Source organism: Alligator mississippiensis, chromosome 10 (genome assembly GCF_030867095.1).
Source record: "Alligator mississippiensis isolate rAllMis1 chromosome 10, rAllMis1, whole genome shotgun sequence".
NCBI classification, from domain to species: domain Eukaryota; kingdom Metazoa; phylum Chordata; order Crocodylia; family Alligatoridae; genus Alligator; species Alligator mississippiensis.
Genome location: NC_081833.1, coordinates 36,145,920 through 36,164,651, shown reverse-complemented (window position 1 = coordinate 36,164,651; position 18,732 = coordinate 36,145,920). Strand labels below are relative to the sequence as shown.

The 18,732-nt window shown below is 52.1% G+C and overlaps 2 protein-coding genes across 7 annotated transcripts in view; one reads left to right on the top strand and one right to left on the bottom strand.

The window, feature by feature from the left end:
- Positions 1 to 3,201, top strand: part of COG4 (component of oligomeric golgi complex 4) — a 33,427-nt gene extending 30,226 nt beyond the window's left edge. The window contains 1 exon segment of the mRNA XM_006272775.4: positions 269 to 3,201. Within this exon segment, the coding sequence (XP_006272837.2) occupies positions 269 to 403 (135 nt within the window). The 3' untranslated portion in view covers positions 404 to 3,201.
- The window catches only part of FCSK (fucose kinase), a 42,114-nt gene continuing 25,386 nt past the window's right edge, over positions 2,005 to 18,732 (bottom strand). For 5 of the 6 annotated variants that reach the window (XM_014609156.3, XM_019489006.2, XM_014609158.3 and 2 more), the window contains 13 exons: positions 18,545 to 18,646; positions 17,605 to 17,775; positions 15,629 to 15,699; positions 14,885 to 15,249; positions 13,825 to 14,035; positions 12,935 to 13,101; positions 12,030 to 12,257; positions 11,396 to 11,539; positions 10,614 to 10,733; positions 9,690 to 9,877; positions 8,121 to 8,220; positions 5,260 to 5,483; positions 2,005 to 4,510 (listed from right to left, as the gene is read on the bottom strand). In XM_014609156.3, coding sequence (XP_014464642.2) covers positions 4,385 to 4,510; positions 5,260 to 5,483; positions 8,121 to 8,220; positions 9,690 to 9,877; positions 10,614 to 10,733; positions 11,396 to 11,539; positions 12,030 to 12,257; positions 12,935 to 13,101; positions 13,825 to 14,035; positions 14,885 to 15,249; positions 15,629 to 15,699; positions 17,605 to 17,775; positions 18,545 to 18,646 — 2,217 coding nt within the window. In that variant the 3' untranslated portion in view covers positions 2,005 to 4,384. Of the gene's footprint in view, positions 4,511 to 5,259; positions 5,484 to 8,120; positions 8,221 to 9,689; positions 9,878 to 10,613; positions 10,734 to 11,395; positions 11,540 to 12,029; positions 12,258 to 12,934; positions 13,102 to 13,824; positions 14,036 to 14,884; positions 15,250 to 15,628; positions 15,700 to 17,604; positions 17,776 to 18,544; positions 18,647 to 18,732 lie in introns of those variants that run through there. The other variant, XM_059713650.1, reaches the window with a different exon arrangement.

Here is an 18,732-nt window from a genome sequence, read left to right as displayed (position 1 = left end):
CTGCTTTAGTGGGGTTAGAATGGCCAGCTGGCTCCCAAGGAGACTTCTTCAGCACAGCCAGGTTTTGTAGCGCATGACCTGGGAGAGGCTAGGAGCTTCCCACATCTGCCCACTAGCTGAGGTAGATAGATCACAGGAGCTGCTGACAGTCATTATCCCACATAATTTCCTGGATTATCTGTGATCATAGATATGGGTAGGTCTTGGGTACAGGGGATGCTTTTGTTGTGTTGCTTACCATAGCTCTACAATTGTCCTCTTTCTCTAGGTAACGGAGATCCTGGATTACTGGGGTCCAAACTCAGGCCCACTGACATGGCGCCTCACTCCAGCAGAGGTCCGACAGGTGTTAGCCCTCCGAATCGACTTCCGTAGCGAAGACATTAAAAGGCTGCGCTTGTAGTGATCCTCTTGGACATACAGCATGGCCTGCACACTAGCAGCCTATGGGGCCTCTAGTCATGCTACCCTGCCTATTCACAAGCCAAAGGAAATGTCACATGCTCGCCTTGGGTGTCTGTTTTCATGCTCCATTTTGCAGTTACAAAAGGGCTAACTGGATGCTGAAGAGCTATGTGGTTACCTTTGTCCACTGTGGCTGCAGTGAAACCTCAAGAACAGAAGAATACAAGTGGAACTCCTTATTGAAGCACCATGACATTAATACCACAGAATTAGTCTGCTCTTATGGACTGCTTAGCACCTGGCTTGCTCCTTCCCTGCTCTCCTTCCTTTGTGTTGCACAGGGATCCGCAAACCCCAGCACACATGCCATTAGTGACATGCAGAGACATTTTCCTCAGCATGCCAGGAGATGTACAAAGAACTTGTTTATTTTTTTTTTTAAATTGCTGCTCTGGGCTATCCAGAGCAGCCACAAGTCTCAGTAGGCAGCAAGGGCAGAGTCAAGAACACAGACAGGGATGCAGTATGTTTTTTTTCTGACCCCGCCCCCTGTCCCTGGACTGTGCCCTTTGGCCCGGCCCCTGGAAGCTCCCAGTGGGTGGGCAAGCCCAGGGCTCAGGCAGATGGATGCCCTATCCCACCAGGGTGCTGAGCACTGGGGCTGGATGCTCAGGGAGAAGCAGGTGTGGGATGAGGCACTGCGGGGGACCTTTGGGGAAGGTGGGGGCTGGGTGGGAAGTGAGGTTGCCTTGGGGCTCTGTGGGCTCGGGCTGCAGTGGGCAGGGGCACCCAGCAGCACTCAAAGTGAGGCCCAGCTTACACAGCTCCACAGGGATGGGGCACAGCTGCCCTGCCTGTGAGGAGGTGCTGCCTGGCCGCGGCAGGCTGCTGGGCTTGGGGCTTTGGGTGCAGTGCGAGCAGAGTGGAGCTGCCCCTGAGCCTGCTCAGGCCCTGGCCTTGTCCAACCACAGTTCCCTCAGTGGGCTGGGTTGGGTCAGGCTCAGGTCTGTGCAGGGCTGTTGGTTGCAGGCTCCCGGCTGGCTCGGCACCAAGCATTGCCTCCAACAACTGTTTCCAGATCCTGGGGAGTTCCTGCAGCTTCAGAGGCTCTGTCCCGCTCATGCTGTACCTAGCATGCATGGAGGTCGAACCGGGAGACCACCAAGCTCGGTGTCCTGCCTCAGCCAGGCAGAGTCCCCTTGCGGACAGGGTGCCTGCTCCCCATTCCTGCAGAGCTGTGTGGGCTGGGCTGAGTCCTCTGGGTGCCCCACTGCACCCTGAGTCTGCAGAGCCCCACAGCAGCCCCTGCTTCCCACCTAGCCCCACTCTTCTCTGGCTGCCACCTTCCCAAGGGCCCCACTGGGCCAGCCTTCCTGCGATGCCTCCCCATGCTGTCCAGCCCCTGCCCTGGGTGCCCAGCCCTGGTGCTGCCTGAGTCCTGGCTAGGCTCTCCCTCTCAGCACCCTCTTTATTTTCTCTCCTCTTTTTTGTTCTCTCTTTTCTTCTGTCTCTTTTCTTTCTCCCCTTTTTTCTCCTTTCTCTCTTTCTCTTTTTCTCACTCTCATCACAACATGCTTAACAAATACACAAAAGCAAAGGTAGCATATGAAGTTTTATTTATTGTTGCCAGATTTAGAATTTTTAGATCTGATATTTACTTAAAGAAAAAAAAAGGCAACACTTATGATTATTAACTATACTACTACACAGTGCATCCTGCCACGAACCCCCCAACCCTCATTTTGTTTTTCTGGTATGCCAGCACTCTGGCACCTTCCAAGGCAGGTATTGTGGCTTTTCAGCACTGTGGCCAAAAAACGTTGCCTGTCCCAATGTAGCAAATTTCACAGGGCACAATGCTGCAGTGCTACATGCTGCTGCTGCTGTGAGGAGTCTCAAGCAGTACTTAATGTCTTCTAACTCTGTGGGACCACTGGAAGAATGGCTTAAAGGCCATATGCCCATATCTGGTGCTGCCCTGCTCCTTCTAGGGGGTGTAATTGATGTTGTCCCCTTCCCCTTTCTGTGCTGCTAGTTTAGACCTCGGTTACTATAGTTTTGTGAGCTCATTCCCTAGCCCAGAGGACTGATGGATGGAGGCTTCATTCTTAATAATGGTCCCAGTGGGTGAAGCTTCCTTGGGGCTTGTTTGAAAAACACATTTATGCTGATGGTAAAGTTGACAGAAGGAGCAGGGTTGTTGCTCCTGTTTATGCCCTGTGAAATAAGTTAGTAAATAAAGGCAGAGATGGGCAGCATTACTTTGGGTGTAACGTGTAACAGTAGAGAATTGGGAGAGTTGGTCTACAGGGCAGTTGGATGGTAAAGAGGGGAACAGCTTGTTCCTTCTGTGCTCTGGTATGTACTTTATCTTATGTCTTGCATCTCTACTGTGCTCCAGTGAGGAAAGTGCCTCCTACCACCACTGCCCCTGCAGATGGCACTGCACTCATTCAAGGGAGCCTGAATTAAGTTTTTATTAAGCTAGTAGTCAGGTAGCCACACAGCTTGCAAATGGTTAAGGTTGGGGAAGGAGAGGACTAGCTGTATCTTTACTCTCTGCCTTCCTGCAATGCCTTGTACTCCAGCATGGAAGGCTGGGCCTGACTCAAGTTTACTGAGCACTCAGAAGAATGCAGGCTGTCTCCTGCAGGGATAGGGAGGAGCAGAGTGACACTGTGCTGTATGGGAACCCACACAGGGGGGACACAGGATATCTTTATAGTCAAAGAAATGGAGACAGAGTCGCATCTCATTACAGAAATAAAATGGTTTGCATGCTCCCTTTCTAAGGCACTTTGGCAATTTCAGTTTCCTTCCAGGAAAAATCAGCAAGTGAGGTTGAACCTGTCAAAACAGGAAGGAGCTCCATGCCTTCATTGTGGGCATAGATTTAGGCTGTTACAGCTGGTGGGATGGGAGTGTCCAGCAGAAAACAGCCACACAGCTGGGCTTGGCAGCTGTTTTCTCACCTTGAGGGTCATGAGAACCTGTGTCAGAACATACTGTACCATTCATGATACCAATTTAACAAGTTCATTAGCCCCATTAAGCTGCCTTCTTTCCTACTAGTTTAATCCTATGGGCCGCAGGAAAAGCTGCTCTTCTGCCCTGTTCTAAATGGGAAGGCTTGGTGAAAAGTAACCCTCATGGCAAAGGCTAGCCCTGTTCTCTCTGACTCAAGTTCCAGTGGGTAGGTCTGTTCCCAAGCAGCATACAGAGGATGCAGCTTTGTCAGGTGGCTGCTTCAGCATGGCGTATGATGTGGTTGGGACACATCCATGCAGCAAAGTAAGGCATGATAGCAGTAAAGAGGTTTCAGCATGAGCTACAGTATGCATGTGTTTTGGGACCCTAAACACCCTGGTTGCTAGCTTGTGACTCTTGTTCCTTGCTATTGTTACCCAAACAAGCTTGATGGATATACCCCAAGCTCTATTCATGCCTTCATTTTGCTACATTGATCAGGGGTGTCTAACATAGCACAGGTGCCACAAGTGACATGCCAGTCTGTGTGTGGCATGTGGCAAGAATGTGCAGGGAATACAGTGGCAGATACAGCATGGAGCAGCTGATTGGGCAGGCAAAGGTAACAGGAGTTTGGGGAGGTACAGGGCTAACTTGCAGCACCCCTGCCAAAAAGGTTGGCCCCTACTGCAGTAGATGCAGCCTAGTGTTGTAGGGGGAAATGAAGAGTATCTTGAGCATGACTGACCATGACTGTGGCCAACTCTTGTAGTGTTAATCTAGCATGTCTTAACAGAAGGGGGTTTCCTGGCTCAGCCAGCGGCAACAATGCTTACACTTCAACAGCCATAAGACGCATTTGGCTGCTGGTATCAAAACAGTAAGTCGATGTGTTGAAAGGCAGTGGCTACTGTGGGTGGCAAATCCCACTGCAGGTTTTCCATGTCATGGAAGGGTTGCATTCTGAATATTCACTGGGAGCATGTAAAGATCAGGGCAGGGCTGCAGGCAATCACAGGACCCTGTGAGCCATTTCACCCCCTCCATGGACACTTGATTTCAGGTCGCTCCCCACAAGCTGCATGCAGAAACCGGCTGTGTCCACTTCAACCGTGTGGATGCTGAAATTCCCCAGGCCCTAGAACAAAGGGTTAGTTTAATAAAGTCTCAGCAGGGAATTTGCTGTAATGCAGTAATGACTTTGGGCAGGGGTGCTCAAACTCTGGCTTGTGAGGCTATGTCATTCAAGCAAGTAGGTCTCCCTACAGGTCCAGAAGTTTGGCAGTGGGAAGCAGTGGCAGTGTTAAGTTCAGTTTCCCTGCTACCAAATTTCTAGACCCATAGGGAGCCCTGTGGGCTGGATGACATGGCTTTCTATGCTAGATTGTGCCAGCTGGGGCTAATATGTAGGGCTAGATCACACATATGGGGGTTGAATTAATGGGCAGCATCAAATCTGGCATGCAGCTAGGACCATGCTGGCAGGCAGCCAGATCCAACACCCAGGACTGGGCCTGCACACCAGATTGTATCCACAGGCCAAACCTGTGAGCCAGATCCAGCCTCTGGCCTGGCCTTGCATTATGCACCTGGCTTGCAGGGCCAGGAGGCTAAACACCACTGGCTTGAGCATTTCCTTCATCCCTTATCTAGCCCCTCTGAATAGCTAATGACTGTCAGGTGCTACAGCAGCACGTGTGCTGAGGATGAGTTGCAAACTCAGTTCCACCCCGTCTTCATTTCGCGTCAGGCTGCACAGGGAAGGGTTCTGTAATCCGTACTCTGTTGCTGTGCTTGGGACCTATGCTAATATAAAGACCATGCAGAGCCATCCACAGCTCAAGTTCTTCAAGGGTGGACAGGGGCAAAGAGGTGGGCATGTCTCACCTCTGTTTTGGCTAAAATGTGTTGCAAGGCTTCTTTCTGCCTGGGCTCTTTGGTTAAGACACAGAGGAACCCACCACCTCCTGCTCCAGCCAAGCTCTGCCCATGGACATAAGGCTGAAGAGCCTCCATCATGTGTTTGACTGCTAGAGGCTCACAACCAGGGGCCATGCACTTCTTCTGCTGCCAATAGCGGTTCAGACAGTCACCAAGGTAAGGCAGGTTACCTAGAGAAGAGAGCAAGAACTCCAAGAGTCAGTCAAGACAAAGAAAGCAACAATTTTATGCCCTGTCCTGCCTGTTATACCTTTCTGAACTTACACAGAACGGAGTCTGGGTCTACTGTGCTGCTTCGATCAGTTATGAATTATTCTACTCTTATCCTGATTCTTCATTGCTCTACAGTGCAGAAATGCATCACTGCTTCTGTGCCAGAGCCTCTCTTAATCATGCCTGTATATTTATAACCCTCTAATGGGGAAGGGGAAATATTGCATCTCCTTTAATGTTTCAGTACATCTGTAGTTAAAAAAAAAATCTGTGTGGTTCCCTTGTGCTCTCTGACTCCAGAGCCATGTTTCTGAAAAGAGGCAGCTGCTGACTTGCGAAATTGCTCTGTAATTTGAAAAGCTAGAGTCTGGCCTCTGCTATTATGGCCATCAGCAAAACAGCTTCTGCAGTCAGTTACCTGGCACTCCCAGTGATATCCAGAAGGGCCCAAGATGATTATCTACTCTGACCTGCATAAAAGGAGCACAGAAACTTCCCCAGGGCTTTGTGCCTCATGTCTAGAGTTCATGACCAAGCTACAGCACATTTAAACATTTTATGTTGAAATTAAAATCTTTACATTGTACAAGACAAACAGGACCCCCTGCATGGTAGCCACATAGTTGTGGGGTTTCAAAGCAATCTTAGTTGTGCAGTCTACATTAGACCTGGGGTAAAGTAATTAGGAAATCTGCACATAACACTATGATTATAACAGACAGGAACCTGTGCATGGTAGCTGCATTAGTAATTGTAGGGCTGTGAAGCATTGTTAGGCACTGATTTTATCATGCAGTCTACATTTGAATAGCTGAAAAACTTCCAATAACCTTAGCAGTCATTACTAGAGTCTATGGTATGTGTGTGTGTATGGGGTGGCAGGGGTGTCTGTTTACAGAATAATCCTGACCTTGAGTGCTGAGGTGGTTAGCCATGTTAGTCTGAAGACAGGGTAGGGTTGCAGCTTAGAAACCAACTGGTTCACAGAGGCATAAGCTTCTGTAGTCAACAACCTATGTCAGCAGATGTTAGGAAAGGACTGGCAGAAAGAATCCTTATAGTACCCCTCTGCAATCTGCTTTGGTTAAACAGGGAAATCCCTGCACAAGAATGAATGGATGCTGGTTGAGCATCAACCTGAGAAACACACACAGCCCTGTGATGAAACACTTCAACCTCCTAGGACCTTCCATCACTGATCTCCGCATAGCTATATGCGGGGACTGCCCTGAAACATGATACTGCGGAACAGGAAATCATCCACAGGCTGCACTGCATCAACCATGGTCTCAACAGGAAATCTAGATTCATATCCTGTTCTCTGAGCTAGCCATTTACTCCATGTGTTAATCACCTTGTTCATCTTAACTAATCTAGTCAATCCACTTTGCATCTCTCTTGCCAGTGTCCCCATCCCCTCTTTCCTTTTTATATACAATCTTGTTACCTGTGAAAGCTCACACTCTCTGAACCAATTAGTCTAAGTGCCACCCTGCCCTACCTTCCAACCAGCCTTGACGGATAGATCCCAAGTGATGGAGTCTCTTAGAAAGCTGATCAGTGGTTAATCACCTCCACTTAAATAGCCATATCTCAGTTCGGGTTTGAGAAAGTGTGCACACATGCATGCATATATGCGCAGGCACAAGCAGCACAGGCATCAATTCACTTCTCTATAGAACTTTATCAGCCCTTTAGTGTCTCCAGGAGGGGAGGACACAGGCTGGTTTCAGAGTTCTTTGGCACAGGCATGGTTTGAATTTTAGCACAGATGCTGTGAGGCATTGCCATGCTTGACCAAAGGCAGATGGCTTGCTCAAGTTTCATGTGCAGCTTCCAAGCATTTTGCTTGTGTGAATTCCCTCCAACTCATTCACTCTTCAGAAGCTGCAGCCTCTTAATGTAGTAGTAAAACTCAACTGCGCGTGAGTGGTCAGCTCCTCTGGCAGGTGTCACCCCGTGGGAATCTTACTGCCCCCACAGCAGGAGCTGGAATCACTGTTCTGTGGTCTGTGTGGGACTGGCCCAAGCACCCAGTTTAAAGGTGTTGGGGAATGGACTGGGGCAGCTAGCTGGTCAGCTGATGAGCTGTACAGATCTGCCTGCATTTGAAATGCCAGGCCAAGCAAATAGTTCATCCATTCCATAAGCAGAATGCCACAGCAGGAGCTGCCCACAGGCTCCAACAGCTCTGGGGGTCTGGATCTGACACACTGCTCCACATTTCATGTTGTCCTGCTGCTCTCGTCCTACCCTGCTCTGCCAGTTTGATTTCCCCATTGTCACCTGGAACTGCACAAAAGGCTTCGGAGCAGGGCTGGCATGCTAGAGAGCTAAGGCTTCCCTGGAAAGGGCTTGAAATGGGGCAGATGGCAGCTGCCCTTATTGTGAAGGTTTGCTCCCTGCCAAATTCAACTCCCAGCATGCAATGCAGCCTTCCCACAAACTAATATGTGGAGGCAAGGTATGTAGGGGGCTGGAGTCTCACATGCCTGCACCTCTCTGATAGATGGGTAACTGCCCTTCACTACAAGCCCCATTGAGCCTGTGTCATATCCAACTGAGGAATGTGTACAGACCATGATTTCTGTTACCTTGTCGGAAGGCCTGGGCACACTCCTCTGCATTGCTCACTAGAGCATCAGTGTTCTGCACAATGGTTGGCAGCCTGGCATACCAGTTCCTGAGGACGTCCTGCAAGGAAAAGCCAGTCATGGGAGGTATTGCCCCCCCCCCCCTCTCTCTCTCTCTCTCTCTCTCCACTCTTGGACTCTGACTGCAGTTTCTTTAGTGTCTAATGCCGACTCCTACAATGGAGAACGAGGGCTTGTTTAACTTGTTTCTAATACTGGGTCTGTGTGGCTTGCAGGAGAGCAGACCTGGCAGACAGGCAAAGAGGAGAAAAAGCACAGGCACTAGCTGTAGCCAAGGGAGCTTTGACACCTGCCAGAGAAGACAGAGCCCCACTTTCAGGCCTTGCCTGTTAAGAACTGAAGCAGCTCAGTTATTTCAGCTGCCCTATAGGCTATAACTCTCTCCCACAGGCAAATTCTGAGCTCTCTAGCGAGCTCCAGGGCAAAGCTTTGCCTGCAGATGTTAATACACACTTGATCTGAGTCTTCAAGAGGCCGAGAAGCGATCCCCCCCTGCTCTGTGTGAACCTCTGGGCTCATGCAAAGCAATAGGATCCCTGGAGGGTCCCCCATCCAGGTTAAGATATAGGGGCCCAGGCTGTGCTCAGCTCCTTTGAATCCTCTGTGCTCTCTCATCACTGGCCACTAGTCCTACATCTGACTAGCAGCTGGCAGCCTGGAACAGTTTTTAAAATGAAAGGGAGGGAAGACTTCCAGTTTCCCTCCTGCCCAGGCAGGGGGTCAGACTTGAAAATCTACAAGGTCCCTTCTGACCCTGCTTCTATGATTCTATGAAGACAGTGGAAAGCTGTGGGAGGAAAGCAACTTTGTAGGCTGGGTGGGGCAGCATTTGTGCCCAGTGGCCAGCTCCCATCCTGACAAGGGCCTTGAAGTGTTATTGGAGGAACAATTTCCAGCATGGCCTGTAGTCAGGGACAGTGAAATCATTTTGAAGCAAGCCTAGCTGTCATAGCAGAAGGAGGAGCTAACAGAGACTGGCTCTTGGGAGCAAGGTTAAGCAATGTTACTGCAGCACCACAATGATTAAAATGGCAAGGAATAACTGCACATTGCCTTCCCATCTAAGCCAGGTGTGCATGACATCTCCTTTGACAGGGCATGGCTTGATGGTTGGGCCTCTAGATAATAGTCAAAAGCTGATACTCAGGGAGAGCTGTGTGGGTTTTGCTGCTAAGGGGAATCTTTCTGCAGCAGGGGCAGAGCCAAGCAAGGGAGGCACCTGACTTTTCACCATGTCACCTTGGTGTTGTGATGCGCGACAGTGGCAACAACTGTGGCTTGGTGAAAAGAGCAGGGGCAGGAAACGGGCTTCTAGGCTGCAACACTGGGCAGGATGTTTCCCTTCACTGACCCCTACAGCCCCTTCCTGGCAAAGTGCGATGAGGTTTATAGCAGGAAATGACCAAAAGGCCCCAGGGCGTCTGTTCTCTTCACCAAGACTGTCACAGCCCTACTTGGGGAGAGCTGGCCAGAGTCCATGAGGAGCAGTGGAAGGGTCATATACTTTACCTGGAGCAGGTTGCGGGCCAGCCGAGTTTTTCCTGTGTACACTAGAAGCAGGTGCTGGTTCAGTGTCTGGATGAATCTGTCCGGCATGGGGATCTGCTCCACCTCCACCTTCAGGGGCAGCCGGGCCTTCGACCGCCCAATCTTGATGCCTGGCACAAGCCCGCCCACCTGGTCCTGCCAGCCCCCTCCTGCAGGCAACAAGGCCCTTCAAACAGCACTGGGCCTTGACCACAGGAAAAGGCCCCTTCCCAGTTGCAGTCCCACTCACAGCCCAGGATGGCAGTGGTTTGGTTGCTGGGGAGAGGGGTGGGGGGTAGCTGAGCTCCATGATCACTCTCTCTCACTCTCCTAGTCAGAGCTCCTAATGTAAGGGGCAATGAGTCAGTCTGTGCTGAGGCTGGGAAAAGAGCTGGCAGTGGGACCAGGAAAAGCCAGTTACCAGTGCTTTCTGCCAGCCCTTGCATGGTTTGGGGCACATGACTTCTGAGGAGAGGCTGAAGGAACAGGGCTTATTTAGTTTGGGGAAGAGAAGACTGAGAGGAGATTTAATAGCAGCCTGAAGGGTGGTTCCAAAGAAGATAGAGCTAAACTGTTCTCAGTGATGACAGACCAAGGAGCAATGGTCTCAAGTTGTAGCAAGGGAAGTTTAGGTTAGATATTAGGAAAAACCTCTCTCATGAGGGGGATAGTAAAGCACAGGAACAGGTTATCCACAGAGGTTTTTAGAGTCTCCCATCTTTCAAGGTTTTTAAGACCTGACTAGACAAAGTCTTGGCTGGGTGATAGTTGGGGATGGTCCTGCTTTGAGCAGGAGTCTAGACTACATGACCTGCTGAGGCCCCTTCCAACCCTAATCTTCTATTATTCTAACTAAGCCCAGGGGCCTCCTTTGCCCCTCTCCCCAACTCTCCTCCCAGTCTTTACCTGTGGTGAGCACCTGCTCCAGGTGCAGCACAGCATGGATGAGGGACTCTGTGCTGGTGGACTTCCCAGCTGCTTGGTACAGAGATGCCATCACTGCACCAGCCAGGATGCTGCTTGTGCCTGGGGGAGCCAAAGGCAAGAGCAGAGGAGTAAGGAAGAGAGTACATAGGGATGGGTACCCAACTCTGCTCCCAACAACTGCTCTACAAATAAGCAGAAGCCAGGCAATGCAGGCACCCTCACTGGGCCTTATGGGGAGGGGAATCGGAGAAGTAAGAGGACAAAGCAGCTCTATTCTAGGCATCTCTTTCTCTCCTTAATACTTTGCACTGAAGTTGTGTCCCTCAGCTGGCTGGGGACTACTGGATAGGCTGTCCCACAAAGCTTACTAGTGAGCCTTCTAGCTTGGTCACGAGGGCTGTTGTTGAGATTAGGGTGTCCCCTAAAGCTCAGAGGGAGACTGAGTTTCTTATCCCTGAAGCAATGACTTCAAGTGAGCACTACCAAGAAGCCCCATCCTAGGGAGCCTTTGCTTGGTGAACATGAGCTCAAGAAGTAACCACAGCCCTGAGCTCCTCATTCTGTGCTCAGAGTGAATAGCCAGGCCCCTGGCAAACTAGCCCCAGACTGGGCTCAAAGCAAGACTCCAATGGGCCGAGGCTCTTGCCCTTAGCCAGCATAGGGTACTAAAGCAAAGTCCCCACAGAGTCATGGTTGGGGTTAACCCCACCTCCCAGCTCAGACTATGCTGTGCAGTCCAGAGAGACAGAACAGAGACATACCCAGGCCTGACCCATGTGGCAGAAGGGACCAGGTGTGGAGTTCAAACCCTCCTCCAAAGTTCTCCAGCAGCTGCACCTGCAAGGGCTTCTGGGAAGGGAAGGTCACAATCTGGGTGCATATGAAAGCTGCCTTCAGCAAAGCCCCTAGAAACAAAAGGAAAAATCCCCCAGAGGACGCCAATGCAGACAAAAATTGCCCTTCACTCCCAGCAAACAACCCATGTGGACAGCAGAAGCCAGTGAATAAAGAGCATGTAGTCATGTCTGTGGCCAGACCGAGGTGCCATGTCAGACAGCACAGTCTGTTGGACCAGGCTATATCCCCCAACAAATAGGCGGGTGTTTGAAGAGACTCCACAGTTGTGCAAAGCTAGGCAGAGCATGCCCTGGATCAGGGGAGCCAAACACTTGGTGCTACTGTCCATGAAACACCAGTTCCCAACCCAAGGGGTAACATGTGGCTCCCTGCTCAGTGCCTCTGGGATCCAACTCATAAGCAACCTTGAAGAATGCAAGTCTTCAGCTCACATGTGCTCTGCCATCCCTGGGGTACTGCATGAAAACCCCATCTCTGGTCTCTTGGGATGTGGCTCTGCACCCACTGCTGCTTCAGACCAGATAGTTGGGGTCCTACCTGGTGCATGAGGTTGGCAGTAATCCTGCAGGTCTTCCAGGTCCTGGCACACAAGCTCTAGCAGCACCTCACCCTCCAGTGTCCCACTGGTACTGACCAGCCGCAGTTCTGGCTCTGTGATACGCCGGGCCTGGGCACCAATGGGCCTGCACCCATCCACCAGGATGGCAACGTCCACCACGGCTCCCCCATGCTCATATGTGATTGGAGGAGTGTCACTCCAGCCTCCTGCAAAGGAAGCAGCAGGTAAATGTACTCAAGCCAGAGCCCTCTACCTGCTTGCAGGCCTCCCCTCCTACCATGCCCCTCCTAGTCTCCATGGTGCCCTCCCCTCTTTCTCTGGTGCTGCTCCACATAGTCATGGGCCTATGGATCCCAATATGCCAGGCCCCACCCTCTCTTCATTCAAGTCCTTCCAGAAGGCAGTGCCACAAGCTCCCACCCACAAACCCCTTCTCCATCAACATCCCCCTGAACCCAGGACAGCTGCCCCTTTCCTCATACTCCTCCACCTGTTCCCAAACTATCACAGCTCCTGTAGAGGGGACAAGCACACTGCTGGTGCTTAAATGAATATCAGTGTGGTGGCTGCTGCTTGCTATTGAAGAGGAACAGGCCTCTTCAGTCAGTGGTGTCTCTTGCACTGGGGCCTGGTGCACTTTCTCCTGCACCTTTTACAAGCCATATCTATGGTCTTGGACAACTCCAGCATTCAGGCTTTCCTGAGCTGGGGTAAAAGGAGGGCCATTATATTGTCCCTTGGAGAAAAGATGGCTTGTGCCCCACCCAGGCTGGGTAGGGAGAAGAGACCAGGGTCACGCCCAGTGCTAAGGACAGGAAGAAAACCCCTTTGAAACCAGGACTGTAGAAAGCCTCTTGAAGCTGCTGTGCACAGAGTTGCTCACCAGAGAGGTCTATCCGAGCAGGACACTCCACCAGCACCCAGTGGCCGATTGGAAGGAGCTCTGCCTGGCCAACACTGACAAACTGGCAGGATGACATGACAGCCTGGCGGATCAGGATTTGCTCAGCACTCTCGTAGTGCCGGGCAGCTCTCACCAGCAGAGCTGGCCTACAGTGACAAGTGGAGATGGATATTGGTGGCCAGTAGGCAGGGAGCAAACCCACAGCTACCTTCCCAGGGCATGGGCTCTGGGGCACGAAGGTGCCTGGCTGTTAGCATCAGTGGACATGGGAGCTAATTCCTCTACTGTCCACAGGGTTGTTCCCAGCCCCATGGATTTTAAAGGGCCAAGGGCCAGTGCACCGTGTGGGGGCACAGGTGAAAGCTTGGGGAGGGAAGGTCCAGCCATGCCAGTGGCAGTCAGTGAGGGGGCCAGCCATTGTCTGAAAGCACACTGAGCTGGCTGCAGGAAGGCAACCAGGTGCCAACACAGGCCTCTGGCACATGTTGCCATGGTTACTTTCCACACTTAGCCAGCTCCCAGCCACTGGGCTAGGGCCCACAATCTAGGTATTGTGCAGATGGGGGAGGGGAGGCTGGAGTTTCACTCACTGCAGTGGAGGGGCCCCACAGAGAGGGGAAGCTGGGCTAAGCAGATCACACAGCTGTGCCTTAGGTTAGGAGTCACTGGTTCCCAGTGGGGTGTGAGGCCTGTCCATCAGCTGCAAGGAGTGGTTGTTTGTGCTGCCAGTGCCTACAGCCAGCCCTGAGGACCTCAGCAACTCCATCCTACCTCAGGCAGACACTGAGGAGACCAAAGGCCATCTCCAGTCTCCCTCTCACTAGCTCCTAGAAGCCACGGGCTTGTCAGTCCAGCCTACCTAGCCATACCTGCCCAGCCACTTGTTCCTCTCCTTGGCAAGCGCCTTCACTCCCCCAGCAATGTCCCCAGTCTCCAAGTGCCGGAAGGCTGGCAGCCACTCCCTGTTGGCAGCTGGACCACTCCGTAAGCCCCCTTCTCCTTTAGCCATGCAGCCCAGGACATCAGCAATGCAGGCAAGGGCCCGGGCTGCCACTCCAGCGTCACTGGCAGTGGATGCAACTGTGAAGTAGAGAAGTCATGGGTAAATAGCAAGCACCAGCCAGTCATGGACCAGCAGGCTGAATGCCTCGAAGGGTCACTGGCCCAGAAGGAATTAATCTTTCCTTCTCCCACATGGAGGCCACCTCATATTCTGCTTGCAAAACTCCTCCAGCCTGAACAAGCCCAAGTGTTCCCAAGAGGAGTTTGTGCTATGGGGTGCCCTGAAACAAGCTTGCTGAGTCTCAGTGCCCAGATGCCCACTTCATATGGCTCATCATAATGAACCCAACTTGGAAGAGCTGAAGGCAGAATGAGCCATAGAGCATATTCTCCATATCATTCTGAATACACCTCATACAGTGGGGAACAGCATAAAGAAAATGGCGCTGCCAATGCCAGTGCTGTGCCCACCTCCACAGACCAAGGGAATGACTCTGAGGTGCTCCTGGCAGCAATGGCCCAGCAGTTCTAAGAGCAGGAGGGAGCTGCTTGGTGCTGCTTCTTTGCACTACCAGCTCATGGCTACTCTCTTAGCATGCTGCAAGTCTGACATCTACTGCAATAGGAGTTGAGGTTGGGCTGTTGCTGTGTCCTTTGGAAGTGAGAGACACAGACCTCCTTATCTGACAGGCCACATGTCTTATTCTCTCTATCCCCATGGTGCAGTCTCCCCCATCTATTTCTGCCTCTGGGCTCATGGGTCTACCCTGCCTCCACCCATGCTGGTAAATCACAACAGGGCCTCACACAGCCAAGGCCTGGCATCATGATATGATGCCATGGAGAAGCACATGTGGGGAAAGCATGACACCAATGGGGCCAGTTCTGCTGCAGGACACAGAGGCAGCTGCCCCAGCTGGCTCTCACCCTGGTCCAGCGTACTCAGCATGGCCTCTTGGTAGCCCTCATGGACAGCACTACGGATAAGTGGGAGGAGGCTGCAGTCCTGGTGCTCCAGCAGCACACTCCGGAGCTTGTATTTGGCCTGCAGGAAGAAGAGTGCACGGCGGGACTCCAGTTCTGCTGCCTGGTCAAGGCAGGTCAGCAACTCCTCCCAGGACATCCGCCATGAGGCTCGCCACCGCTGGAGCTGTCCTCTTGTCTGGAAGCCCAGGAACCAAAGCACATCCCAGGCCCTCAGGGGCTCACAGGCATGCAGCACAGGGAACAGGCGGGCATTCAGCAGGCAGCGGCTTCCCTGTGGGGTGTCTGGGCCCCAAATATCCCCCTCCCTGCCAAAGCAAGAGCCCAGTAAAAGAGGGAGCGACACAGTTGTAAACAGGAATGCCAGAAGGGCTGGGTGCCAGGGTCATGCTCCCCTAACCTCTGCACATGCCTCCTCTCATCTGCCCTGGGAGCTGGTGGGTTCACAAGGCTGAGAGGGGGGTTCATCTCCCCATGACCAGGTGAACAGACTGGAGCTGAATTCAAGGACCTCCTGACCTCTGCTCCCCAATCTCCTTGGCAGCTGCCAGAGCTCTCTTGTCCTCCCAACTGGCTATGTGGCCTGAAGCCCAAGACCATGGCAGCAAGGGAAGAGATAGTCCACTGCAGGCCCAGGCCTCCATAGGTTGTGACTCCTGCTGTGGCTGGACACCCCCTAGCACTTACCGTATCCCTGTCCTGTGGAAGAATTCAGCCCAGGGTACATTCAGGTAGGTGCCTCCATCCCCAGCAGGGCTCTGAGGGGAAAAGACAGCAGCAAGATCAGTGTAGGGGTCTGTAGACACTTCCCATTAGACATCAGGACCTTGCAGGCTGATATTTGTCCATTCCTCAGGGCAGGTGCAGTTTATGAACCTCACACTGGCTGTAAGGGGGCGTGGGGAAGGACAGCAGCCTGGTGAAGGGAAGTCCCAGTCCTGATGCAAGCACCAGCTGCGGCTGGCATTCAGGGTGCTTTGAGCCACCTTGTGAGGAGAGCCCATTCCAATGAGTCAAGGCACTCACTGCTGCTGTCCATTTCCAGGCTTCTTTACTCTCTTCTCCCTTGTGTCAGGCCAGAAGGATGCAGCCTTAGCTGAGCACTGCCAGGTTTTCTCAAACTGTCCCCATGGAGGCTGTTGTCTCATGCCTCCAAACAGCTGTGTACCACTGCTTTCACACAGGTCACAACTGTTTTGGTCTCAGGCCCTGGTCTGCAGAGGTTATCAAAATGCCATGAAGCCCTGAGGTGCAACTTCACATACCTGAGCCCTGACAGAGTACCCTCAAGAACCCAATGCCAGCCTAGGGGAATGGTCCTCAATGGGGCACCATCACCAGCCCACTGATGCTTCCCAGTCCAGAGCACAGCTCAGAGCCACATGTCTAAGAAAATCAGTATGACAACAAGGAACCTACAGGTTTGATTATAGTCAAGGAGGTCACCTAACTCTTAGTGCCTATTCTTATGCTTCTCTAACAGAATTTTCATAGATTCATAGATGTTAGAGTCGGAAGGGACCTCAATAGATCATCGAGTCCGACCCCCTGCATAAGCAGGAAAGAGTGCTGGGTCTAGATGACCCCAGCTAGATACTCATCTAACCTCCTCTTGAAGACCCCCAGGGTAGGGGAGAGCACCACCTCCCTTGGGAGCCCGTTCCAGACCTTGGCCACTCGAACTGTGAAGAAGTTCTTCCTAATGTCCAATCTAAATCTGCTCTCTGCTAGCTTGTGGCCATTATTTCTTGTAACCCCCAGGGGCGCCTTGGTGAATAAATACTCACCAATTCTCTTCTGTGCCCCCGTGATGAACTTATAGGCAGCCACAAGGTCGCCTCTCAACCTTCTCTTGCGGAGGCTGAAAAGGTCCAGTTTCTCTAGTCTCTCCTCGTAGGGCTTGGTCTGCAGGCCCTTAACCATACAAGAGTCTGGACTCTCTCCAGGTTATCCGCATCCCTCTTGAATTGCGGTGCCCAGAATTGCACACAGTACTCCAACCGCGGTCTGACCAGCGCCCGATAGAGGGGAAGTATCACCTCCTTGGACCTATTCATCATGCATCTGCTGATGCACGATAAAGTGCCATTGGCTTTTTTGATGGCTTTGTCACACTGCCGACTCATGTTCATCTTGGAGTCCACTAGGACTCCAAGATCCCTTTCCACTTCTGTGCTACCCAGCAGGTCATTCCCTAGGCTGTAGGTGTGCTGGACATTTTTCCTCCCTAGGTGCAGCACTTTGCATTTCTCCTTGTTGATCTGCATTCTGTTGTTTTCTGCCCACTTGTCCAACCTGTCCAGGTCTGCTTGCAGCTGTTCCCTGCCCTCCGGCATGTCCAAATCTCCCCATAGCTTTGTGTCATCTGCAAACTTGGACAGAGTACATTTCACTCCCTCGTCCAAGTCACTGATGAAGACATTAAAGAGTATTGGTCCAAGGACCGAGCCCTGCGGGACCCCACTGCCCACACCCTTCTAGGTCGAAACCGACCCATGCACCATGGCTCTCTGGGTGCGACCCTCCAGCCAATTCGCCACCCACTGGACTGTGTAGTCATCCAAGTCACAGCCTCTTAACTTGTTCACCAGTATGGGGTGGGATACCACATCGAAGGCCTTCCTGATGTCTAATGAATGGCTCATTCTTGGTACCCAAAGTACCTGCCAGTCATCATGGTGCCCAGTCAGTGTGAACATTTTGCAGGGCATGTCCTGAAGCCTGATGCAGTGCCCCTGAATGACAATGTTTTGCAACTGACAGCTCTGGAGAGCAAGCGAGGAGGCCATGTCCAGCCCAGTGAGGAGGCAGCCTGATCCAATCTTCAAGGGTCCCTGGGAAGGTGGGGGAAAAAAAAAAATAAAAAATCAGTCTTCTAGCCTCCTCCTCCTGGAGTGCTCCAGAAATAAGAGGTAGCACTAGGGCCCACCTAGCCACCACCAGACTCACAGGGTCTCTTCTTCATCATAGATGTTTATAACTAGGCTCCAGGGGCCTTTGGGCACCACTATCATCCAGAATTGAGAATGGCTCTCTAAATTCCAGGGGGTAGGAAGCAGAGCTGATATGATGAAGGGCCCCTTCTGTTGACTTAGAGGGGCAGAATTACAAAAAAGAGTGTGTGGCAGTGTAAATGCCAGGCAGTGGGAGTGACTCACCAGGTGTTTGCACCAAAGATAGGAGGACCAGGGTGAAATCTAGGAAGAAAATGGGCCACCACTGCAATGCACAAGGCTGTGGAAGAGCCTCGCAAGGGAAGTGGCTGAAGGCCCAAATGTCCTGGGGAGGGGAACAGGGAACAGTCCTGGACCGAGCCTATAAAGTGGCAAGGGAGAAGCAAGAAGGATCCTGCAGGCTGAGAGTTCCTGACCAGCAGGGACAAGAGGCTTCTTTTGGGGCCCAGCAGTCAGCCAGGGGCCTCAAGTTCCAGGTTTTGTGATCTTGCCACTCTAAGTCAGCTCCAGCCTCACATTCTGTCAAACTGGGGCTGCTCTGGCAGCACAGAGATCTTACATCTCTGCGTTGCTCTTAAAAGCTGCAGGGGGAGGAGACACCCATACAGGAAAGTTCCTGTGAGACCTAGGGAAGGGGGGAGCAGTGTACCTGCAGGTGACAGTGTTGGATCACGCTCCAAGGCCCCAGCTGCACAGCTCCTTCCAGCAGGCTGTTGGTGATGGAAGAACCATCCTCCAGGAGCTGGGGCTGCTGCAGGGAACAAGTGGAAATAAACCTGTCAAGGAAGGGAGAGGGAGGGGGAAGAGAGAGAGAGGAGAGACGAGGGAGGAGGAGAG